The sequence below is a fragment of the Stigmatopora argus genome, chromosome 3 (genome assembly GCF_051989625.1).
Source record: "Stigmatopora argus isolate UIUO_Sarg chromosome 3, RoL_Sarg_1.0, whole genome shotgun sequence".
Taxonomy (NCBI): domain Eukaryota; kingdom Metazoa; phylum Chordata; class Actinopteri; order Syngnathiformes; family Syngnathidae; genus Stigmatopora; species Stigmatopora argus.
Window position 1 is genome coordinate 11,572,668 of NC_135389.1, and position 25,988 is coordinate 11,598,655.

At 39.4% G+C, this 25,988-nt stretch overlaps 2 protein-coding genes and 1 long non-coding RNA gene across 19 annotated transcripts in view; 1 reads left to right on the plus strand and 2 right to left on the minus strand.

The window, feature by feature from the left end:
- The window catches only part of dyrk4 (dual-specificity tyrosine-(Y)-phosphorylation regulated kinase 4), an 8,852-nt gene extending 303 nt beyond the window's left edge, over positions 1-8,549 (minus strand). Inside the window, exons 1-14 of the mRNA XM_077597130.1 lie at positions 8,112-8,549; positions 6,173-6,250; positions 4,751-4,906; positions 4,471-4,621; positions 4,128-4,291; positions 3,317-3,453; positions 3,094-3,234; positions 2,526-2,664; positions 2,246-2,327; positions 1,928-2,100; positions 1,786-1,846; positions 1,566-1,695; positions 1,287-1,468; positions 1-1,111 (exon numbers count right to left, since the gene is read on the minus strand). The exon at positions 1-1,111 is cut by the window's left edge and continues 303 nt beyond it. Of these exons, the coding sequence (XP_077453256.1) occupies positions 852-1,111; positions 1,287-1,468; positions 1,566-1,695; positions 1,786-1,846; positions 1,928-2,100; positions 2,246-2,327; positions 2,526-2,664; positions 3,094-3,234; positions 3,317-3,453; positions 4,128-4,291; positions 4,471-4,621; positions 4,751-4,906; positions 6,173-6,250; positions 8,112-8,132 (1,875 nt within the window). The 5' untranslated portion in view covers positions 8,133-8,549 and the 3' untranslated portion in view covers positions 1-851. The remainder of the gene's footprint in view (positions 1,112-1,286; positions 1,469-1,565; positions 1,696-1,785; positions 1,847-1,927; positions 2,101-2,245; positions 2,328-2,525; positions 2,665-3,093; positions 3,235-3,316; positions 3,454-4,127; positions 4,292-4,470; positions 4,622-4,750; positions 4,907-6,172; positions 6,251-8,111) is intronic.
- The window catches only part of LOC144071753 (uncharacterized), a 76,278-nt gene that overhangs the window by 1,353 nt on the left and 48,937 nt on the right, over positions 1-25,988 (plus strand). For 14 of the 16 annotated variants that reach the window (XR_013299713.1, XR_013299708.1, XR_013299712.1 and 11 more), the window contains 3 exons: positions 4,767-4,908; positions 12,111-12,252; positions 13,377-13,476. This is a non-coding gene — a long non-coding RNA (uncharacterized LOC144071753). The remainder of the gene's footprint in view (positions 1-4,766; positions 4,909-12,110; positions 12,253-13,376; positions 13,477-25,988) is intronic. The other 2 variants (XR_013299709.1, XR_013299710.1) reach the window with 2 other exon arrangements.
- Positions 17,986-23,803, minus strand: wfdc1 (WAP four-disulfide core domain 1). Of its 2 annotated transcripts, none has more exons than XM_077597136.1 (6): positions 23,393-23,803; positions 19,588-19,783; positions 19,419-19,502; positions 19,198-19,338; positions 18,631-18,681; positions 17,986-18,570 (listed from the first exon to the last, which is right to left on the minus strand). In XM_077597136.1, exons 1-5 carry the CDS (start codon positions 23,489-23,491, stop codon positions 18,632-18,634), a joined length of 570 nt encoding a protein of 189 aa, XP_077453262.1. In that variant the 5' UTR covers positions 23,492-23,803; the 3' UTR covers positions 17,986-18,570; position 18,631. The 2 variants fall into 2 exon arrangements, with proteins under 2 accessions (XP_077453262.1, XP_077453261.1); XM_077597135.1 differs by having other exon boundaries at positions 18,640-18,681; positions 23,393-23,802.

The window sequence follows — 25,988 nt, forward strand, 5'->3', positions numbered from 1 at the left end:
CAAACATTTAAAGTCTTATTATACAATACAACGATAAATAGGTTTTCAATACTATACACGTATTTTGGACACATTACACAATAATTTTTAATCATAACTACACAATTGCTGCCAAGGTTCAAATATTTTGTGACTCATATACAAAACATTTTCTAAAATAAATCCATTAATCTATAAGCATAACACACTCCAGTTAAAATGCACATGACATTGGGTCTTTGCATACAAAACAGTTTTGGCTCAGTCTGTACTTTAATAGGTAGCATGAGAAGGGTTATAAAATAATGTAAGAGAAAAATAAATGAGAATCTCCTTGCCATTTTTTGTGTTCATTTTCCATTCTGCTTATTCTCACAAGGGTCCCGGGGGGTGCTGGAGGCTTATCCCAATCTCAGAACTGTGAGGCAGACCTACTAATCACTCGCAACTGTAGATTCTTAAAATAAAGATTTCTCACAAAATTAGGATTTTCCTAGATTTCAATTTTGAACCAAGACTTCCCAGTGAATAACGATTAAATTAATGAATCAATATATACACTACATTATGTGAGTAATACCATCTCTCAGGCTAGCACAAAAAAATCTGAAATTCTCTTTTTACATCATCTGAAAACTTCTTATTCTCATGTCAATTTTGACGGACCATTCTTCTTCAAACTAATATGACTTGTGTGGTGTCAATTCCACACTAAACAACAACAACATGGCAGTGTTTATAACAAGCTATCATCAGTCACATCGCCCTGCAGGAAAGCTTTTCCTGACGGATAAATGGACAAAACGGAGCAATTCTCAGCACCCGGGTGAGTTCCCCGTTCATTTTGGACACCACAAAACGTTCTTCTGCCATTACACAATATGAGGCAAACACTGAGAGGGCACAAGACTGTCATGGCTTTCTGTTCCCTCTTCCTCCTGAGGTTTGATGACGATGTGGACGAGCCTCTCAATACCAGCCTCCTGATGCTTGGATTTCTCGCCGTCACACACCCCGTCTTCTGCTGAAGCCCCGATAGGTCGCAGGCGCTCGCCCGGGGTTGTCTTTGTGTCCGAGCTGTGCCTCGTCAGCTTGTCTTCATCACTGTTTTCTCCGGTGGTGAACCTCTCCGCTGTACCATGGGAAAAAAGATTGGATCTGTATGTTGCATGTTCAATCTGCTGCCCTCTGGCAGGCGCTACAGAACCATAACAGCCAAGACCAACAGGCCCAATGACTTGTATACCATTATACTTGTATAATGACAATAAAAGCATTCATTTCAATTCAAGTTACCAAGTACTTACATGGTTTGCTGTAGGCTTGGTTGCTGTGATTGTAATCACCGATTTTCTCTGTATCCGGCCCACTGTCTTTCGACTTCTTCCCTGACGGTTTGGTTCTGGGTTTCGCCTTGTTGAAATTACCCTCCAGGATCCAGCCATGCTTTAAGCCCTCATCGGGTGTCATCCTTTTTGATGGATCCCATCTGAATGGGACAAGAGATAAGAAAATGTGTTTTAAGAACAGAGAAACAGAAGCGGTCCTTATTTCCAGACAACAGCAGAACTGCAACATGAGCTTACGTGAGGCAGCGTGTGATGAAATCTAAGAATAACATGTCGTTCGTCTTCAGCGTCGTTGACAACTCCTTGGAATTTGGTTTTCGTTTCTTCCCCTTACTGTTGGTGGTGTTTCGGGGATTTCCTTTTGAGTCTGAAACATACGTAAATACAATTGTATGTAAGCTGCGCCGGGTACTGACATTTTATAGCGAATATTTTCGTATTAGAAATGAATAGTTACCAAAGAACAATCTCCTCCTGGATGCAGACTGAACAAAATCATTTGGAGGCATTCCAAGAATCTGGAAAAGGAACAGCAAGTTTCAATGTTTTGAGTTCAAATACTCATGCACATGCTACTGAGTGTTTCATCACATGCTTACCTCCATGATACATGCTATCTGCTCCACTTCACTCTCTCCGGGAAAAAGGGGGTACCCGGTATAGAGCTCAGCCATGATGCAACCTAGACTCCACATGTCAATGGCCATGCTGTAGGGGTGACCTAGGATGACCTCTGGGGAGCGGTAGAAACGGCTCTGGATGTATGTGTACACTACAATGGAAGAAATCACACTTAATTGATGCTCTTAATTAAGTGTACATTTGGACTAAAATAAAATCATGTTTATGTGTTTGTCTATGTTTACGCACAGTATGGTTTGTGTTTTTATTTCAAATCTCATGGCAATTTGTATTACCTCTTTGTTGTTCATAACAACTTGATCCGAAATCAACCACCTTGATGTTCCCTGCCCCTCTCTGAGAAAGTAAGATATTTTCCTATGGAAGAAGAAAAACTGTGATGCCTCACAGCTCCACCAGATGGCACACATAGTCTATGACTATATAATTATCACAGGAACTGCTTAGAAGGCCATATAGAGGAATACTAGATTAAAATGTGTCTTCATCAAACTTGTTTTCCAGCTTCAGGTGATGAACTAAAATAGCACATTACGTTTCTGCATAAATACATACCGGCTTGAGGTCACAATGGATGATCTTCTCTCTGTGGAGCATCTGAAGGCACTTGAGTAGAGCATGAGTGAAGCGACGTATGAGAGCCACACTAAAGCCCTGGAAGTTGTTCTTTTTGATGAGCTCGTACAGGTTCACCCTGGCATGAGAAATGTGCCACTTACTAAATTGTTAAGACGACAATTGGGTTATCTTGGTACCTTTCTTAAAGCTTCATTGAAAAAAAAAAAAATATATATATATATTTTATATTTTACAGCTTCCCCCCACTTGGGGAAAACACATAATTAAGCCAGCCATGCTATTTTGCTGGCTATTGCCATGAGCTGCTCTATGGATGGTGTAATTGGACCTTCCACACAATGAAGCAAGAAGGGGTAAGAGATAGGGCTCTAATCAAGGCCTTAACTAAAGGATTTGGTGACAGTAATGTAAGACAAGGTGGCAGTCCAAGACGTCCAATAAAGGTCGTCCATTTAAAGGGATACACAAAACTGCCACGTAACCCCTGATCCTCTGAACGTGATAACACCTTGTTAAAGAGCGATAAACAAGAGTATGCACCAACCCGAGAAGCTCGAAGGAGATGCAGAGGTGATTTCTGAAGTAGAAGTACTCCTTCATGTGGATGACGTTGTGAAGGTTGTCTTTGTCTTTCCTTTTTATCACGTCCAGGATCTTTAGCTCAACTAAAGCTTGGTGATGGAACCTGGGAACCAAGTCAGATGCTGAGTTCCAGAGAGTGTTCGACCATGGGCATTCGATACAAAAGGAACAAAAAGAATTTGCACCTCTTCTTGTTGCGTATCATCTTAACGGCTACAAGTTCGTTGGTCTTGTGGTCCAAGCATTTGAGAACTTGTCCAAAGGAGCCCTTGCCAATTACTTCTAGTACTTCAAATCTGTAGGCAATGTGGTCATGCAGCACCTGCAGCAACAAAATGAGTGTACAGTATAGTACATAAAATCAAGTATTTACAGCCTAGTATTGACACATTAACTCCCCTAAACAGCATACTTTGATTTCACATTGAGTCAATTTAAACCTGTATGTCGGTAGTCTATAATCCTTATAAAGCCTGATTTATGGGTGTGTGAGTGTGTGTGTGTGTGTATGTTAAGATTCTCTCACTATGTTTGTTCAAACCATGCAACATAGAGAGTTGAAATTTTATGGTCGCCAGAAACGGCTGTCGGATCGTAATAGACGAGTGATTGCATTTCTTTAATGTGTAAACTCAAGCTTTTATTTTTTAAACACCCATTTTTCAAAAGATATTTTTTAAATAGTTCAACAATTATCTTTTGGTTCTATTTACTCATAAGGGGTTGGATAACACGCCTTGGTTCAGACAAATCTTAACGTTTTAGCTGATCTTATGTTCCCTACTTTTTGAAAATAGAAGAAATGCTGGAGCAGAAAATGCGTAACAATATAATATATCAATATTGTGATTTATCGAAATAATTAGTGTCCCAAAAACCTTGTCAATATGTTCAATGTAATGTTTATCGCAAATCATCTTATATTGTGAAGTTCCTACCACTAGTTCTGACTTTAATTTATTCCATGCTTTGTGAGATGAAGTATCAAAATATTACCCTGATGTAGCTGCCCTGCTCGTCATCATATCCACAGTTTTGGGGTGTGGCATGGGAGCCTTCGATCTTCTGAGAACCCAACCCCAGGAACCAGATCTCTGTGTAGTCCAGAATTTCCTCTCTCTCAAACTCTGTCAGACGATCTTGGAAGTTGTTAACTGAGTCTTTTGGAAGAGTAGGAGGACCACATGAGTCATGTTATCACATTGCTCAAAAAGCAGAGGAGGATGAAAAAGTGTTTGTGACGCAAACAAGTTATTATTTACCATGAGTCAATGCACAATATTACTTGGTGTGTGTGTGAGTATGTGATGTCTTTTTCTTGCGATCCGTGAAAACATACCTGTGGGGGACATTGGCAGTCTTGGCGCTTCGGGTGCCTTTTCTTTATTCAACCTGCTGCTGAAGAGTTTGTTGTTGCGAGATGCCGATATTTTATCCATAGTTGCACCAAATCGCATGGTGAACTGCAGAGTGGGCTTGGGCCTGTCAACCTGCAAGAGCTTTATGTCACACTAAGCCCACAAATGCATGTTTGCGACTATTGAAAATAGCACAGTGATATTTAAAACATTCAGAAATAATAAAGTGCTCAAAAAAAGATGAATTAATAAGGTCCTTACTGTGTTTGTTTGATAGTGATTCTGGACTGCATGATTGACAATTTGGGGCAGGATGTGCCCACACTGCTGCTGGTGCTGATTCTTGGCATTGCTGACCACCACCTGGACCACCGGAGGCTCCAGTGGAGGCAAACTTCCGACTCCTGGGCCAAAATTCTGTAAGTAAAAATAACCCTCTGTTAACTACTAACTTCACTATATGGTGACAAATGCCAAGAACATTTGGTCACAAGGTGAGATGGTTATTCTTCAGCGGTAAATATAACAAAATGAATAAAGACAGCGGCATTACGTTAAAGAAGAAAAATATAATTGCGCTCCAAATAATTATATATATATATATATATATATATCCAAATAATTATATATATATATTTATATATATATATATATATATATATATATATATATATATATATATATATATATATATATATATATATATATATATATATATATATATATATATATATATAATTATTTGGAGCACAATTATAAGACTAAAATACGTAGAGTGGGTCAGTCTGTATGACATATAAATGAATGATATCTTTTTTACAATGTCCTCATGCGCCTGTCAGTGCTTCTTTCATTGGGACGTCATTGTGTCGGGCTCATCCCTTTTTAGTTTGAGGCTCAGGTGATCATGACCCCCAGCAGGGAGCGGCTGGAGTTACCGAGGGTAATGCGGACAAAGTCTGTGGTCCCTACTTGGCCCCGTCCCGGCCTGTCTCTGGGGGCTTTGTGGGGGAGAAGAGCAGAAACCTGCTCTTCTTTGGGCGCCGTCCAGAATACTCTTAGAACCCAATGGGTAAAATTAACTCCCTGCCTGATGCCAAGTTCACGATGAAGAATAAGATTTCATAAAGCTGTATATAAGTCTCAACACTGGGGAAATACGGAGGAAATTTGGGACATGCCTTTATGTTGTTACCTGCTATTCCACAAATGTGTCCGGTTAAAGCAATTACAATGACTTTGTGGCATGAAAAAATAGGGATCTGCATTATTAATGCCAGTGCAATGAACTGCATTAAAGAATTGTTAACCTCCTAAGACCCAAACTCTTGCAAAGCATGCATTTTTCTTTTTTCTTTGAAAGTTAGGCTATTTGGGACCTGATGTGTGTAAAAACAAAGAATTATCTTTTTACATGATGTAGTTTCTGAGAAAAATGATGTCCACATCATAAGTGGACGCCAGGCCCTTGAAGTCCAAGATTTAACATTGTAGTCTTGTGACAACCAAAAATGTGATGTACACATATGTTGACGCCAGTCCTAGGGGGTTAAAGATAAGACCAATTTCTGGCATTAGAAAAATGTTTACACAAGCGGCCACCCCTCTATTTGCCTTAAACAAAGACAGCCTTCATAATGTTCGAAATTTTGATTAATCTTCTTCAAGATGTTAAAAATGGACCTGTAGGCAGGATCGGGTGGTCCCAAGACGACTTCCCTCTGCTGGCTGTCTGTGAGGGAAAGCCTCTGGTCGTGATGTCTGGGGGCGGAAAAATAAGATTTAAACCATAGCTAAAGCTATTACTTTTTTGACACCGTGAAATTACGGCAATGGGGGTAGAAATTCACATACAATTACTGATAAAGGAATCCTTTTGCACTCATGCAGAGATTTATTCTCCTATTTTCTAGACACTGTCTTTGGCACGGGCACATACACGAACATACTGCAGGGAGCCGAGCAAGATCGTAGCCAAGCTCCCAAAAATAATGCACTGGGATCTAAAAATACATCACTTCCATAAAAATCCAGCAACAACCAATATGCCGCACTTTTCCCCCTTGGTTCACATGCTTGCACGAGTATGCCTGAATGTGTACCAGAAAAGCATACTCTTTGTCATTAGCAAAAGACTTTCCTGTTCTAAAAAAAGGACCTGAGGTATTTGGGATGAGTCCCCCTTGCCACCAATCTGGCTCGCACGTGCCTTTTTAATCAGTGTGTGAGCCTGTCTTGGCTCCTTATGGGTGAAATAAAGCTTAGCCCCATTTGGAAATATGTGCCGATCACTCTACCTGCCCTGAATGGGAGGAAGAATTGAAACAGATGTACTGACTGATATAAAAAGACTTGCTATAATCTAAAGCCTCTCCTGTGTTAAGCAAACCCAACAACATTAATCCCAAATTTCTCATCTGGACTGAAAGTACTTCCAGTACTCTATAAGTAAACAAGATCCAGAAAGGGCCTGTTGGCTTCAGTCTTCTATAGGTTAGAAAAAAAACGCAGGGGGTCTTCACTGTTGTCATGTTGCAATCCAAAGCAGGTGGAATGTAGGTCCTTGTGGCTGATGACATGTAAAAACTCACCTGGATGGATAGAGTTGACTCATGAATGTTGAGCTCTATGACATCACGTGACAAAGTTCCTGAGTCCTTAACTCAGTTTCTGCCAATGGTAGCCATTGATGCTAGATGTCCTAACCATTTAACTTGGCAAAATTGATCATTCACTTCCAGCTTTCCCAGTTCCACTGTCATTAATAGATTTAAGAAAGCATAACCAAAGACTGTGAATCATAGATGTTACAAAGCAACTGTGATATATATATACATGCTAAATTCTTTGACCTTACTTGTTTGATATTCTCTTTGCATACTAAGCACATAGGCTAGTCATAATGGAAAATGGTATTGCTGAAATATAAACAAAAATCAACCAAAATACATATCCAAATAGCCTCATTTCTTAGGCAACATAACTACAAGTAAAACAGTGAACACTCAACTCAGCAGGTGCACAAGGGAAGCTGTGTATGATGCTGACTTGGTTCACACGGTCAACAAATGAGATGAAAGTAAAGTAACATTTCACTCAATTCACATTTTAAAACATGAATGTTGGAAGCAATGACCCAAAAAGAAAGAGATCTCAGTTTCCTCCATCACAAATAAGGGGCCAGGAAATGAAATTTGGTTTGATGATTTAAGTTGAATATCTGAATGCCTATATATTTATTTATATATATTAAGCAGTGAGAATATTGAGTTTATCAATACAACTCATGCATTCTAGGGCTTTCCTAAAAATGTATCAAAGTAGATCCATAACAGCAAGCAAAAATATAGACCCCGTGTTGATAATTATATGCACTCATGCATCCAAAGACGTCAAACATACATAAATGTTGATATATTGCCTGGCCACCGATTCAGGGTGTCCCCTGCCTGGTGACCGTAGTTAGAAGGGATAGGCTCCAAGACCACCCTTGTGGGGATAAGCGGTTCGGAAAATGAATGAATGAATAAATGAATAGATGTACATATACATATAGTAGATATATAACAACCAAAATACATATAGTGTGTTTAGAGTATTAATAAACATAATGTTATCTTACCTTATTTATTTCTGGCAACATGATAATAGTGCAAATGCAAAAAGTGAATTTTGATGTGCGTGTCTTTAGAGAATCCAAGCAAAAATAATTAACATAGTATCCCCGCTCTGTCTAATGGCCAAAAAGAAGGCGCTGTCTCAATGCGTGAATCCCCTGGAAACTGGTCTGAAGAACAGACCACAAAACAAACGCACACTGGGTTTTACGTACACTGCTGGCGTCACCAATGTGGAGATTAACGTGAGAGGCAAGCTGTTGTAGGCTCCGCTCCCAGCTAAGGAGCCACCTGGTCAGGTTTCTGTCAGGACAGATGGGGATGTCCCGATATAGATAAACGCTCGTGTATATCTCTCTCTCTCTTGCCTTCTGCCTCTCCGCTCAGCCAACCTACACTGAGCTTCCTCCTCCCAATACGGACCCTTCCACCGATGCACGCCGCTCAGTATTCTCCCGAAGCTCCCTCACCATCTGCACCATCTAAGGCATGATAAGGATTCCCTGCAACCAATTTGACACACAGCCTCAGCACGTCATTTCAAAACACTGTAGGGAAAAGAAATATACTGTTTTTTTTAATGATCACTATTTATGATTATTGCTATTTTGAGAGGTATAACTTTTGAGTACGTTTTTAATGTACTGGGGTACTTTTTGACATACAGTTTTAGAGTGGTTAAAAAAGGTATGTGAACCCTCTGGAATTTGCTAGATTTGAATTGAATGGAATTAAATGCTTTTATGGTCATTATACAATTATGATTTAAAGCTTCACCACGAATTGCATAAATAACAATGGAAAAAACAAAATAATAATCCTCCGATCGGCTCGCCACTGATTCAGGGTGTCCCCCGCCTCTGGGCCGGAGACAGCTGGGACTGGCTCCAGCACCCCCCACAACCCTAATGATTATAAAGAGGTTCAGAAAATTAGATGAAATGAGATAAATAATAATGCTGAATAATAAACAGATGAATAAAAAATAAATAATAAATAAACATTCAATAAATAAGTAGTCAACAACATAAGTAGGGAAGTGCACAAATAACAACAACAAGTAAACAAGCGTATGGATAAATAATCAATAAATAATAAATAAACAAGTAATAAATAAGTAGTCAACATAATGAATAAGTTGATAACATTGATAAGTACAGTTAACATGAATAAATGGTTACATACAAAAAGTGAAAAAAGTGGTTAGCAGCCTATGGAGTTTTAGTGCATGTGCAAGATAAAGAAATTAGTCTTGATTAGGTCCTCCTAGGTGCAGAACTCGAGTATGGTGACGGCTCTTGGAAAGAAACTGTCCTTGAGTCTGTTTGTCTTGGCTGTTATGGTCCTGTAGCACCTACCAGGGAAGCAGGTTGAAGAGGTGGGTGGAAGCCAGAACTGGTCATGAATGTTGTCTGAGGTTTATCAGAATCGAAAAAATTAAACAAATTGTGCTGCTTCAATTAATAAATGCAAAGATTTTCTTTTCCGATTTTTTTTATAAAAATGATATTAATTTTTGCGGCCCGGCGGCTGAGTGGTTAGCGCGTCGGCCTCACAGTGGGGGTTCAAATCCAGGTCGGTCTACTTGTGTTGAGTTTGCATGTTCTCCCTGGGCCTGCGTGGGTTTTCTCCGGGTACTCCGGTTTCCTTCCACATTCCAAAGACATGCATGGTAGGTTGATTGGACACTCTGAATTGCCTCTAGGTATGAGTGTGGGCATGAATGGTTGTTTGTCTCCTTGTGTCCTGCGATTAGCTGGCCGCCAATTCAGGGTGTCCCCCACCTCTGGCCCAAATTCAGCTGGGATAGGCTCCAGTACCCCCCGCGACCCTAGTGAGGACAAAGCGAATCAGAAAATGAGATGAGATGTAATTAATTTGTTGAAAGGATTATGTACAGTAAATATTAAACAGACATGGAGGAAAAAGTGAATGAACTGAACAGCTCCATCTAAGTATAAAAGGCATGTTGTTCACCTAAACGTTTTCTGCATCTGCAGATGAGAAGGCTGAAAATTTAAATAGTAGTTTGAACCTTGGCAGTTCAGGAAAACCCCTGGCCTGAATAGCTCCATTAAAACCATTCCAGACCATCTCAATTGGGTTGAAGTGAGGACTTATATGTAAACTTGTCCACTGTTGGAAGAGAGTATTGCTTGCATTGGGGACACAATCGCTGTCAGTAACAGCAATAGACAATTCCAATCTTTTAACCAGGTAGGTTCAAACCTCCCGGCCTCAATGGGTTTGACGCCCGTCGCCGCAAATGAGTTCAGGGTAAGTTATTAAAGAGAGGCTGATAATTCTGCAAGGTCAGTGTTTAGAAACAGCGAGTTATATAACGGGTTGATTATGAGAGGGCGTTTTCCACATGCTGAACATGCAAGTGAGTGGTTTACTTTCCATAGACTAAATCCCTCAGCAGGAGGTAAGCAACAATGTTTATCCAGGTGATATGGGACCAGGAAGATGAGTATGATTAGCTGAAAGCGCTTATGCAACAGCAGTGGTCACTCCAGTAATCCATCTCGCCCCTGAGACAGTATGTGTGCCTATTCAAGAAGCTGCCTATTACGCACGTTGATTCCCAAAGCAACTGTTGTTTGCAGAGGTTGATGAATATTAGGTTGCTGTACAAAGCGAGCATCATGCAATAGTCTAGATTTGGGCCAGAGATTATGAATGGCCTCAGCTGCTAGAGCGGACCACTCACAAGAAGAAAACACTCATGTAGACCTTTCTTATATTGAACTTGATTAGCAATAAATTGGCATTCATCACTTAGAAGCTCATCTATAATTGGAACCAAACAGACGACAATGAGGTCTTGAGCATTTCTCTCATCAGTACAAAACAATCAATCCACTTATTCTTACCAAGTTCTCTATTTTAAGGCCATATTTGAGCGCTCGTTAATTCTATGACACTTGATGATTGTGGACTTGATAGGATTTGTGCCATATGCGCGTAATATTGACTATTTTGGATGCTCAATGTTGTTTTGGGTAATATTACAAGTCCAATTTTGCATGTGTCAAAACTTGCCGTACAACAAATTAAAGAACGAAAATAAGCCTTTGCGCAAACAATGCCTACGTATTGATGTATGATCATATCATGTATGATATTGTTGGGTTAATTCTGGGATGTTACTATATGTTCATTTGGAATTAATGGAATAAAGCTGAAAGGAAGTTTTATTAAGGGGATCATGTGCAAATTTATAATATAGGGGGGAATGATGGAGTAATCATTATTATAAATGTGTTTGCAATGAATATAAAGCCTTATAATATACATGCTTACTATATTAATCAATATATTTGCTTATTAGGAATAGTAATGCTCATCCTAAATGTGTAACTATATTAAACAATATAGTTATATGTGTTGATCGCTTTCAACGAAGACAAACGCTTACGCCAAGGTCGCTCTCCAGGACAGCTGGGTCCAGCGAGAGATACGAGTTCGCAAGGACATAAAACAATACACTAAGTTCTTGCTCCGAGGACTGAGTACTGGAAGATACACCTCAACCTTTTCCCCAGATGCGAGTTCGCAATGAAGATCTGTGAAGGACGCTTAAATTGTTGTTGGGTCAGCGGATGGCTATCAAGCATATTGTTTTAATTTGTGACGCTAGTATGACGCTAGGTTTGCTTGATTATAGAATTGTTTTGTTTCTTGCTTACGCAATTGGATCGAGTCGATAACCTTGTAATTGTTTTGATTTGAGGCCTTAAATGGGCAGGACATAATGCCACTCGTTAGAATAATCTTGGTCGGCCGAGCGGTCCGGATGTATTCTCTTCTTGCAAGAATTAAATGTGATGTGACTACAGATGCCTTTTTTATTGAAAGCTGAATTGGAAAAACCTAAGGATAAACGTACAATTGGATGAACCTAACGAACCTATGTACATACATGTTCATATCATCGTGTATTAATTACTCATTTGTAGAAGCATACCTCAGTTTGTATCCTCCTGTTCCTGTTCCAACAGCACCCATGGAGCAGATTAAATCCACCACATGAAGGTGAGGTTCTGGCATCCCGCATCATGCAATTCCTCCATGCTTCCACAACTACATCCAGTTGTCAACTTCCACTCATCCACTGTCATTCAGAGGGATGCAAAGTATTTGGTAGGTTAGAAGTGATAGTATAACTGTCTGAGGCACAACAATGTCTGTATCTTGTACTGAAAGGTCCCAGTTCTGTTCTTGAATGCTCTATGAAGTGAATGTATTACCTCACACTGAAGTCTTGCTGCGGGTGTTCCCTCTCTGATTGCCCGTTGTTCAGGATTCACTAAATAAGGGTGGTAGCTGACACACAGAGCAGTGCAACTGTGTCTCTGCTCTTTCACTGTACCTGGTGAGGGAGTTTTTCCTCAGTGTTTTCTGCTGGAAGTGACATGTGAATGTGACTCAACTAGGGACCCATCCTGCAGTTGGAGACATTGGTGGCAAAGGCCTGCCACTTAGATTCCTGTTATAGAAGCCTCTGGGAGTGTGTCTTGATGGAGGGGCGCTGGAGAAGAGGAGGGGTTACTATAGATACTGATATAATCCTGGGTAAACTCTTCATGTAACTAATGAAGTGTGAGTGAGAGGTAGAACAGCTCCAAAAGGGCTCCCCTGTGGTTCAGACTTTTCTTAGCTGTATCTTGGAGACCAAGTCATCAAGAGCAAGGGCTTTCAGATTCCTTTTTGCCCTGCATTTGTGGCAAAAATCTGTTCCTAGACTAAAATGTTTGAAAACTGGACACTGGTATTGTTATGTGACAAGTCGGCAAGTTTAGGACTTAAAGAGCATTCTTCTTTGAATGAGTGTGATCATGAGTAGAACATATCTGTCACGTTATGTTGGGTTTTTGGGGTGGGTTTGTTTTTCCTTGTGTGTGCTGTCCGTGTGATTAGCTGTCTTTCCGGCGCTCTTTCCCTCGTGTGACCATGGTGTTTGTAATTGTCTTGTGATCCCCTGACCATGTATTTAAACCCTGTGTTGTTGTCAGTCTGTGTGGGATTCTTGCTTTTTCTTGGTTATGTCGTCATCGGTGTGCGGATGTGTCATCCCCATTAGGTTTGTTTCTTTGTTAATTTTACCCAGTCCTAAGTTTGTATGTCTTTTCTGTTACTCTTCATTAAAAGGAATGGCAGGATCATCTTTGCAGGTCCCCCTCCCTCCAAATTATAAGCAGTGTATCATCTTGTTTTGATGACACCAAACGTGCTATTTCTGAACCATTTTCTGTATTCCATTACAGTTCTGTCTATACGTCTTGGCTACTGAGTCTCCCACTCATCTTTTGGACTTGGACTGGCAACTGACCCACAAATGCTCCATATGGAAACATTGGAAAACAGGTACTGATGCTTACCAGGGCAATGTTATACTGGAGTTGCATCCATTTTTTTGAGGGCATCAATAAGTATTTATCAACATTTAACTGAACAACGTTTATTATTATTAGGGGATTATTATATTACTGCTATTGACTGAAGGATTATGACCGCTTGATGTCATGTGTGCTTTTCCTTGTCTGCTGGTTCAGGCAGCAGCTGACCTATTACTGTAGTAATGTCTCAACTCTGCTCGTCCGTGTAGACCGCCTAGTGTATAACTACGTAATCCTCTCATGATCTAGACATTTTTCATCTTTTTTATAACAACCATGCAAGAAGATAAACATGAGTCTCAGATCCACTCACTATCTAAAAACCAACGCTGGGTCTGTTCCTGAAAGTAGAAACAGTGGGCAGCGTGGTCACGCTACAGTGTCATCAGATAGAAAGACTCTAATCTCGATTTTTTTTAATAATGTACGTGAAAATATAATTCCACTATTTTTAGAATATGAAAGGCATTTATACTGAATGCAAAGTTTTAACTTCATTCACAAGCGTATGAAGCTAGACACTCTCATGTACCGTTTTCGGTGGTCCTATCGAGAAATGTAAACGTGAGCGTTGTCACACCAATAAGTTGAGCATTTTTAGCCCTTAAGTATTATCCCTCCTGTCACCTCTCAAAGCAAACCCAGCAAGGTGATCCTCCTTTGTGCTCTCATTTGACACACAAACAATACACTGCCTTCAAATGACAATAATTACGCCAATTACAAGGGCTTAAACGAGGAATTGATGCCTCATCTACTGACTGAAGGTACTGAAGTGCTTGCGGTGATAGTATTTCACACGGTGTCAATTAGAAACATACAGGTTTACATTCAGATTATCTGAAGGCGTTTTTAGGTGTTAATAGTATTACTGTCAAAGACTCTGGTGTAATCTTCTGAAGTAGCCGGCCGACCTTTGTCAATCACCAGATGTCCCATTGAAAGAATCACGATTTGTGGCCGGTCATTGCGCCATTGCTAGTGTAATAGAACACACAGGTCATTAATACTGGAGTCCTCAAGTTAGGAATGAATCCCGTTCCTACATGATGTCAAGCGTATTTCCGCGTAACTCGGATTTCACCATTAAAGCCCAAATTTGCTACAGAAAGCACAAAATATGAATTTATTTTCTTTTGTACCCAGGAAAAAGCCAGTTTTTCCTCTTTTGGGGCCAAAATTAATATTAAAAATGGCATTGGTCAAAGACGTAATTTAAAAATAACAAAACAATATTAAAGAAACAACAGGACAATGCAATAAGGTGCATTGCAATGCAGGAAATATACAAAGGAGAAAAAATGTTAACAGAAAAAAATAGGAGTCACTCTGGCACGTAATATAAGAAACTTTGGCCCATCACATAAGGCACTTCAAATTTTTATACATAGAAAAACAAAAATAAGATGGCACACTGTATAATATGCAGCAAAAGACACTTAAGGCAGTTAAAATTTCACCCCAAAAAGAGGGAAATGAAATGACTAAAATCACAGAAGGATCTGTTTCAATGGTTTCAACATCTGAAGCATTCAGAAGCAGCAAAAGAGTTAAAAAGCACTAAGCTATATATATTGACCTTGTCTCAGTTATGCTAATTTTAGATGTAAATGATATATTATAATATGAGCACATCAGTGAATCAAGCATGGAAAACAAGCCGATCTTTTTATATAACATTTTAGATAACACCTCGCAATATATTACACAACAATTCTCCTGAGTCGTTGACGATGGAAGGAGAAGGTGCGTTGGGGGAGGATGTTGGCATATGCTGTTTCACAGCTCTCGACTGCATGACTCACGCTTAAAGGAATATGGACCCACCAAGCAAGCTATGCATTCATTAACAAACCTCCCTGGGTGGCAACACACCCTTTCTTGTATCGTTGATTAATGTTTACCTCTTTCCCTGCTCTGAAACTATTTGCTTAGGGGCTGGTAAAGCATTGAAGTTCCTTGCTCTTGGGGTAGGAGTGATAAAATGATTCCGATCTCAAAAGATGCTGCTACTGTTCCACACACGTAGATTCACGTGCAGTGATGCTAGAGCCATGTGACAAAGCCCGGCAACAAGACATAGGCTGCTGTATTGCACAAATACATACAGTAATTGTGCTGCAAAATCACACGTGCGGAATGTGAATAAGCACAGTTCAGGAAGCAGTGAATGGATTTCAGAATATTATCTCTGATTACTGTACTCAATGCCGTTGATGGATTATTTTTTAGAAGTGGGTGAGTGCTCTCACCGAATGCTGGCTTTAATTCAAAAAGACTGATGAAGAGAGAAAGATGGGTGAGAAACCTTATCCAGGTCAAGGGTTCAGCAGAATAGAAGAGAAGTGCAATCCCCACAATGTTACAAGGTTGGCCAAATGCACATCAAGTCCAATGACAAGCTTGACTTGTGTACTTCAGAGTTTATGAAAACTTCAGAGCAGTGAGACAAAGGAGCACTAGTCCAGCCATCTGATCAAATCAGGCCCTTCTCCCGAGAATCCACATATCACGCTTCATCTTGTCAGATAGACTCCTGCTGTTTTTTGATACCATTTGAAAATACTACTTCATGTGATACCTTTACTTTAACCCGATCATCCTGGAAAGGGGATCACAGATTTGCGGTCCATTCTCAATGCCTTTTCCCCTGAAGGAGATTTGAGTTTATAGGTTGCATGAATATATGTGACTTGACTTCAATTTGTGTATTTTTGGGAATCACCTTTATATAAATAAATCTTGCCATGTAATGACATGGAGATTAAAATAAGGTTAAAATATATTGATTACAACAAATCACTATTAATATCATTATTATTAGTATTATCATTTTTATTTTCCCCAAACATCAGTTATCATAATCAACTCTAAACATTTCTCCATGACTTACAGACTTAGAAAATACACCTATAAAATAAAAAAATCTATTAAAATGAATATATATATATACACATATATATGTGTGTGTATATATATATATATATATATATATATATATATATATATATATATATATATATATATATATATATATATATAAATAAAACTGTAGTGTCTTTAATACTAAAAGTGTTGAGATACTATGAAACTCATTCGTGGAAGGGATGCTTTGAGCTACACTGACACCTACTGGATTCATCAAGACCAGAATTTCTGGAAGAAGTAGGAATTTATGTTATTTTAGAAAACAGTTCACTTAAAGAAATGGATATACTACTGTAGGAATTCCTTATTTAACAATACAGTACGTCATATTGCGAAACATAATTGATAGTGCAGCTACTAAGATTTTCCATCAAAAAATCTCCACGGCCACTGATTAGAATTTAAGATACAAAAAACAAACCCAGTCCCAGTGTCATGTGCCATTACATTTTATCTTACACTACTCTTAGCCTCCTGCAAATTGTTAAAATTGGACTTAATTTCAATATAGCAGTGCATGTGTTTACTGTAAATCTAGAAACAATACCATCTTGAAATGACATGACACAATACCTTTTATTTCACAAATTGTGTTTTATTCAGCAAAAACAATACAGCACCAGAGTTCATGCTTACTGTGTTTTTCAACACATGCACCTCATTATATAAATTTGTACAGAAAATCAGCTTATTCTGCTTTTTGTTACTGCAGGCTGAAAGAAACCGAGCACCGTCATTGAGGCACAGTCACACTATTCTGTGTTTTGGCCAGGTGATAAATAATGCTGCGCTATACAAGTCCACAAATCCAATTCTAATGGCATGTATTATTTATCATTTATAATTTCTCGCTAGTATATTGAATCTGTCTGGTTTACAAACATCTTAAGCTAAATCCCACATGTGGAAATGTTCGGCCATAAAACGTTCCAGGTTTCAGGGCAGGAAATTTGGCCTTGAGGAAAAAAAGTGAATACTTTCAACGCAGATGGCCTCCATTTATGTTCCAACTGACCACCCTTAAAACCTTAACCTTGCAAGGGAGATTCACTCTTAAAAACAAAATATATATTGTAGTTCATAAGCTCACTAATAGAAACAACATTTGGTTGATCAATAATGGAATAAAATAACAATCAACAATCTTGGTCTTAAATAAAAAATGTTATGGTCTGTTTAGAAATTGCTCAAAGTCCTCTGCCAGGGATGTCCAAACTATGGCCCACAGGCATTCTTTGCCCTGCCTGAAAATATAATTAAATGGGGCCTGAACAAGAAGCTTAAATTCAACCTACGTTGCACTTCTCAGTGTTAACATTAGATGGACATGTTAAAACAAACGCAGAAAACTAAACTTTTTTTAAACATAATTCAGATCATACACTTAACAAATAAAAGTGGAAATATTTACAAGTCTGCCCTTGCATCCTTTGATTTATTTTTTAAAGCGGCCATTGGAGGTTTGGACACCCCTGTCCCAATTTGCTGTCAAATTGTCCACTTAATATAAAGTAATAGACTATCGGAGACTAAATCAGCAGTCCCTCTGTTAGTTGCAGCAATGTGGTCCACTCCGTTTGTCTTCATTTAATTGAATTCATCAATTTCTGTCAATCAATCAGTATGACGATCCTCCGACACAATTCATGATAAGAAAATTTACACTATAAGGAAGTCACCCATTCACGTAATATTTCATACGGATCATAATTAGTTGGAAAATGTAAACACTGAATTCACAAATCATGTAAAAATATATTAATATTATTCTGTCCTTTCAAGGTATTAATACTATTCTTTAGTACTTTTGAGATATTTGGTAAGCCGCATTGATGCAGTCACTTCTGTCTTTCACACAAAAGTGTTTAATAATGTATAAAAGCACTATTTCTTTGGCAGTGAGATATTAACATGCCTGAAGTTAGGGTTTCGACAGGAGAAAAAGAACATTTCCGATTGAATGGTGACAAAATGCAGCTTTAGCACGTCTCTAATTGGTGGGATTGTTGACCGTTTCATTTGAGATCTTAGAACACAAAATGTAGTTTAACTGGGAAAGGCGACAGAATGTGGGTTGCTTATCCCAGGTGTTTGTGATGTTTCTCGTAGCCTACTGCATTGTTTGTACTGGTACCTGAAAGAATATTGATCAAGTCAGACGGGATGATGATGTGTTTTTATTTTTTCATATTACCTCACTTACCTAAATAGTCCTTGAAAAATTTGTGCCTTAAACCCCGTCCATCTAAAACAAGACGAAAATAAAAGGCATATCTCAGCAGCTAATCAATCAATGTGCCATATAGAATAGATTATTCATTCATCTTCTCTAACGCTTATCCTCACCAAGGTCGTAGGGGGTGCTGTGTACTAGTAAATGCTGAAAAATCCCAAATTCCTTTTTTGTTTGTTTGGATGTTCTCCCTGGGCTTGGCTGGGTTTTCTCCGGGTACTCCAGTTTCCTCCCACATTCCAGAAACATGTGTGGTAGGCTGGTTGAACAGTTTAAGTTGTCCCTTGGTATAAGTGTGTGCGTAAATGATTGTGTGTCCCCTTCTGCCCTTTGATTGGCTGACCACCAATTCAGAGTGTCACTCGCCTGGTGCCCATAGTTTGCTGGGATATGATCCAGCAACCCCCTGCGATCCTTGTGAGGATAAGGGGTATGGATAATGAATGAATGAATAGTTAATCAAATCTTCTGATTCAAAGGAAGAGAAGTACTGTATCTAAGATAAGACGGTAAGAATGCCTATCATACCAGAGTTGGCACGCTGCTTGATGCATTGTCCCCGGTTGGGGATGCCAGCAGCAGGGTTTCCTGGGTTAATGATGTGGCACTCGTAGCCTGTCGGACAGTGGAGAGGCTCATCGCCGTCCTCGGTTGTACTGCATGCCTCAGCTTGTCAGTGCATATAAACAAATTCACATTCATGAACAAGCAACTATGATTGGAAATAGTCGGGAGAGCGGTCTACTGACCTTGCAGCACCTCCTCAGGACCATCGAGTAGCCAGCCGTTACCTCCCAACCACCGAGGCTTGGGCTGCACCAGCCAGTCCAGAACTGATCATAAAAACACAGACACGGGATTTGGCTTGTAACACTTCCTTGTAACAAGACCATGAACCTTTTGGCTCCATTCACCGACCCGGTGGCGGCTGAACAGACTCCAGGCAGGCGTAGATGCAGCCGTTGTAGCAGCAACGTTTGTGGCGCTCACACTCCGAGTCTGAGCGGCAGCCCGGCACCTCGCAGGCCCGCTCGGGGAGCATCTGAGGTGGCGGCGGGCAGCGGTCGTTCTTCTGATGCTGCGCGGACTGCGGGTGGTTGGGGTACTCGTAGTCCTTGGGAGACAAAAAACTGTGTGGATTAGGAAATTGTCTGTAAAATCGACCGTGAGGGGTCAGCAAAGTGTACAATGGATGTCTTGACCTCGATGGGGATGGCAGATTACAGTTGAAACACTCGCAAACTTTAATGGTGATTCTGAGAGCGCATAGCAGTAGACCTAGAGACCCGGAGGCAAGTGACTCCTCGCCTCAATACACCTTAGTGGCTTTGACAAACATAAATTGTGAAGGCCCGAGTTTTCACTGCTCGCATGCTGCCAGGAATGTGCACACTGCTGCTGACTTTTGCTCTTTCGTGCTAACATGATGGAATGCGCATCAGAGCCATTGTTTCTGTGGTTTGACGTTGCAAACACTCGGGTTCTGTTATTTGAGGCTTGCATTCCTTTCTTCGGCATAGAAATCATGTAGAACTCGCTATATACTTCACTGGTTGCACGTGTGGAATTAGATGGAATATTTGCCTTCCAAAACCAAGTAAGAATCTCAGTCTTACTCACTCAATTAATTTCTGATTGCTTTCATTTTCTCTTTTGTTTAATCAGGTAATCAGGCCGGAGGCTGCATACAATGATTCAAACTGGGTCGACTCTTTGGCAGCATTGACAAACATGCTCATAATCCAAGTCGGAAAACAGAAGCCAATGATGTTTGGCACGGGTAGATGTATCACACTCTTTGAGTGCATGTTTAGACACAAATTAGTTGATTATGGCAACATGTCAACTGATTGTTTTGGGGCTTCTTGATTCAGACTACAAGGCTTGGGAAGGAATTTATCACACTACTGAAGTGGAACAAATAGCAAATTGTTGCAGTAGTCGAACGAGTAACTTGAGTACAGTTAATAGTCATTCACAAGGAGGACAATGCCTAGTGGGATTTGATAACAACATAACTACTCTCTATCTTGTATCCGATCGCTTCCTAATGCTTCCTGAAATAATCTCCAGCAAAATCTGGAACATTTCCTTCCTGCTTGTTATGATGTATAGGTTTAATGCATAGCAGATCCTGTTGTGTGTGACCCCTTTACTATTTTTGTGACTGCCATTGTTTTGTAGTTATCGTAATTGTGATAGATGTACCAGAGTCACTCTAAAAATGAACTGTTTTTACATTGACCACACAGTAACTTTTTACATCTTAAAACTTACGATACTTAAACAAAGAAAACAGAGCAACAATATAAATTCTGCTTTACTAGGTCACAAATACACAGAAATTATTGTTATGATTTTCAAAGAGGTGTAAATTCTATACTATCACTGTTGTTATTGTTTAAAGTGCACTGAGGAATGTTAAATGACAGTTTCAGTGGCGGACGATCAGTAGTCATTTAGAATAGCCCTTCAACATAAAATGTGCAGAAGCAGACATGCTGGAACTTGAAAGAGTGGCATCCCACAGCAGATAAATTGTAAACCGAACCTGCACAAGAGCCATACCTGAGTATTTAATAGTCGGTGGAACTGGAGAAAAAAGTTGAATGTAAAGTAATAGGGATAGAATATAGTGCTCAAATTCAGATCAATCATATGTTGAAATGATTTTATCAGGAAATGACTCCCCCCTTGCTGCATGCAGACATGTCCATGCAGGTGCAGGTCAGACTGTGTTTTGTCTGCACGAGACTCTTTCACTAATGTGTGTGTGTGTGCATGGAGTGCAGGTGCTTTCAAAGAACAGCCCCCTGTGGCAGTAAATACCCTAAATGTGTACATTTTCCTTTTTAATGCTTGTGTTGCCATATATGTGTATATATATATGTATATATATATATATATGTATATGTATATATATATATATGTATATATATATTCATTTTAATAGATTTTTGTATTTTATAGGTGTATTTTCTAAGTCTGTAAGTCATGGAGAAATGTTTAGAGTTGTGTGTATGTATATATGTGTGTGTATGTATGTATGTGTATATGTATTCATGTGTACTATATATGTATGTGTATATGTATATATATGTGTGTATGTGTATATGTATTCATGTGTACTATATATATGTATGTGTATATGTATATGTATATATATATATGTAAATATGTATGTATGTGTGTGTGTATGTGTAGTGTGTATTCATGTGTATATATATGTATATATATATGTAAATTATATATATATATATATATATATATATATATATATATATATATATATGGCAGCCAATGAATGATTACTTAAAAATATCTATACAATAACTTTTTCTTGCCAATTTATATTCTTCTCTTTAACAAAAATGAACGTGGAAGGATTTTTTTTTAAAGTTGGCCCTTGCATCCTTTGATTTTTTTTATTTATTCCCCCAACCCCCCCGGAGACAGAAAAACTGAGCCAAGACAAACGTTAGTTAAATAATAACAAGCACATGACCCCAAAAGAGAAGAGAAAGTATTCATAGGGAGTGCTGAACGTTCAGCCGCTGAAGGAAGCAAAGAACCGGTCTTGTTGTGAAGTGGCCAGAAAGTGAGAATGTTGAAGAGATGCTGAAGAGATGACAAGGCGGCACGGTCCGCTGAACTTTTGATCACTCAGACGCACTGAGTCGAGTTAACGAGCATTGGCCCGGTCCACACACGCACACACCGGTTTTGGCATCCAGTGTGCTCGTCAGTAGCTGACATGGAAATATGAAAACGGCTGACTTATTCCAGGATTTAACACTTTGCTTCGCATCAATTAGTAGGGCCTCCACTTGTTTTTTTAGAAAACAAAAATCAATGCGTCTACGTTAATCTGTTATTCAGTCGCACAAGCCATGGACTCAGTTTTCATAACTGCCTGTATAGAAAAACCAACAATGGCATGTTGTTTGATGTTGGTGATTCATTTCAGAAGAAGGACGGCCTAACAAAAATTAGATGTGGCCTTTGACCTAATCTTTCTTTAGTCTTACATAAAGCTTCTTCTAGAATCCACCCCACTCAAAAATAATAACGTAGAGAATCACAGTGAAGTGCGACTCTACCTACAACAAGAATATTTAAGACTGGAAGGCATGCTATTTAAACATGAAATCGGAAACAGTAAAGAAAACAACAGGGGAAATGAGAACATCTTCAGCATGCCAGTAATATTGCTTGTAATATTCCATTTATTTCTATTCTAGAAAATGATTTCATTGTATAGTTTTAGATGCATTAGATTCATTCATTGTTTTAGATTCATTGAAAACTGATCTAAAACAAAAATAATTATGTCAAAAATGATTTACCTGGCAACAGGTGGAGGCACTAACACAGTATTTTATACTGTGTTGTTGCTACCCACCATATTATACAATAATTCAAAAGTTTTATTGTGAATGACAAAAGGTGTGTTGCTGATATTTAAAAAAAACATGTCTTGGTTGGTAGTCATCAATGTTGATTGTGATATTGGACTAAGAGCTATCATGTTAAGATATGAGACACCTGTTTGACACTCAGCAATCATTTTAAAATATGCATAACATTCTATGGTTGTCCAACTTTAACCTTTCACCTTGGCCTCTGCATTCTAACAGATCAGCCATTGTGCTGTATTACTAAGAGGAATACAAATTCATTGCAACCATTGGAATCATGTTGAAGGTGACATTATCAGTCCCACCTTGTGGTTGAGTCCTCTTTTCCGGATTCTCCTGGCATCACTTCCTAAGGACATCAGCAACAGGCACAACAGCAGCAACAGCACGGCAAAAACCGACATGGTCCACGTAGAGTTCTTTCACCTTGACTTCAATTTCTTTCTCACAGCCTTTTCCGACTTCTTAACCCCTTAGATTTTGAATCTCCGGTGCTCGTACGCCACCAAAATTATCCACGCGCTAGCCAACAGGACCTGCCTTTATATTCGAGCTGAGGAAAAATGCAGGCCAGAAGTAAACGGAAGGCAAGGGAATAGTTGAGAGGAGAGGAGTGGCGGGGGGAGAGAAATGTAAGAAGGGGAAGAGAGAAATGGCAGCTGTCTGTGCATCCGAGTTGTCTGCTGGCACACTGTGCGCACATGTCTCTGCTAGAGGGAGGGGGGCGCACGAGCGAGACCTCCCCCCTTGCCCTCCTGTTTTATCTCCTCCCACATCTGGGGAACCTTATGTGGAGTTTGAAGTCAAGGAGATGTGAAAAGTGTTTCATATTTGCCGTTCAGATTTACACGTGTTGCTCTCGAAGGGCCGACGCTGGTGTTACTGTCTCTGGGGGTTGATGATTTATGCAAGTGTGCAAAGCTGGAAAACTCAACTCGGGGAGGGGCAATACAAAAAAAAAGATTTGCGCTCCATGAAAATGGACCAGTGTGTGTGATGCATTTTAAAACTTTCTGGTGAGGTTTTTCGCTCCCTCTTTCCCCCCCCTCAAACAAACCTCGCTCAGACCCGGACCCTCGCACCCCTCCCCTTGTTCCATTCCCAGTGTTGAGCCGTGAAGGGGAGAAAGAATGCTAAGCCTGCACAAATCTCAGTCATTATTAGTTTTACTGGAACAAGGCTCATGTCATTGGTAGGCCCCGGCTGGCTCCACTTCGACAAGAGTCGAAAAGGGAAGTGCAGAAAGGACCGTAGAAAAACAACCAGACTAACTGAATGGGTGAAAGAGTAACAAGCAGAGATGAGCAAGGATGTACAATAACATGCTACAGTGCAATGGACTCATCAGACATTGTGCACTTTTCTGTCATGTATTAATTAGTGGTACAATTTGCAGGAAGCAGGCAGGTTCTCTTTCTTCTCCAGGAAAAAGTCAAGTGCTCTGAGACTCACCGCCGCATGTGGGTAGCGTGTCAGTCTCCTAATCTTGAGGTCGTGAGTTTAATCCTCACATGGGATGATGCTTCTGAATATTTTAAGCGTACTTTTCAGGGAGGGGCGGGCCAACTTTTTTTTTTCTCCGAGGGCCACTTTCAGTAAAAAAAAAAAGGATGCAAGAACCAGCATGAAATCTTTCCACTTTTATTTTGTGACACGTAGGATCACTATCAGGTAAAAAAAAGATTGAGTTTTCATAATAAGTAAATTAAGTATTAACTCAGTAGCTGCTATTAGGCGTACAATCTATTATGAGTCAAATTGGATTGCACGTTTTATTTATATATAATTTAGAAATCAGTTTTGGGTGATTGGCTGACCCCCAATTCCCACCCCCCCCCCCCCCCCCCAGAAAAAAAAATACTTAACAACTTTTAACTACTTTTTGATTAAATAGAGATATTATTTAATCCTCTGACCTTTGTGTGCAATACATTTTGATCGTTTGATTCATATTATTGGCGCTAGAATTGTGATTAAGCTTTCAATTAATGTATATTTATTTTTGTTTTAGGTAACTTGGTCCTAGAATTACTTTTTGGGTTCAAAATAGTAAACGTGTAGATGGGATTTTTTAAAGAAAAATTTGAATGACCAGCAATACCTGTGAAATTATACAAGACATAAACTTTCTCGCTGTTTATGTTTCCTACCTTTTCTCATATCCTGTTAAAGTTTTTTTCTGGAACGCACTGAATAAACAGTTGTGATGTGTGCTGAAGTATTGGAGGTCGTGCTTGCAGATCGCTTTTGCAGAATGTAATCTTATGTGCAGTGCTGCTTGAAAACAAGGAAAGAAACACTTAACGAGTGATGAACAAGATTTGTACTTTTATCTTTTTAGACCACTTGATGGATTACTTTTGTTTTTTTTAATCGATTCAGTCTACACGTATAATAGTGATAAATGAGCTAGATGCCTATTGATGATTACTGGCAATAGTAGAGCTCATTGGAGCCCAGTTGTTTGTTCAATGCTTGTCCATCTGGATCAAATATGCATTCCTGGTGCTTTGCAGACTAGTATTGTGGTTGTTTTTTTGTATTTTGTACTTGTGTGAACTCTGTCACCCACATGGAAAGCAAGCTTAGTTTGAGATTGTGCTTTTGTTAAATGTGTCACTTAGTAGAGCCATTGGATGTCATACATCGTGTGTTGATGAGATGACATTAGTGATTTAATGTCATTTAAAATGCTTCTCTCTCACTTTTTCTCCCTTTTTCTCTGGCTTTCTCTTCTCTCTCTGTCTTTCTTAATGCACTGCATATCTGAAGCAATAAAAGTGCAATAAAGGTTCAGTGAGCATTTCCTTTTCTTTTGTTTTGGATGGAACATAATGCTTGAGTGGTTGTCGAGGGCAGATTGTTTATGGGTTTGTATGTCTTGTTGGACTTGTTGAAGCT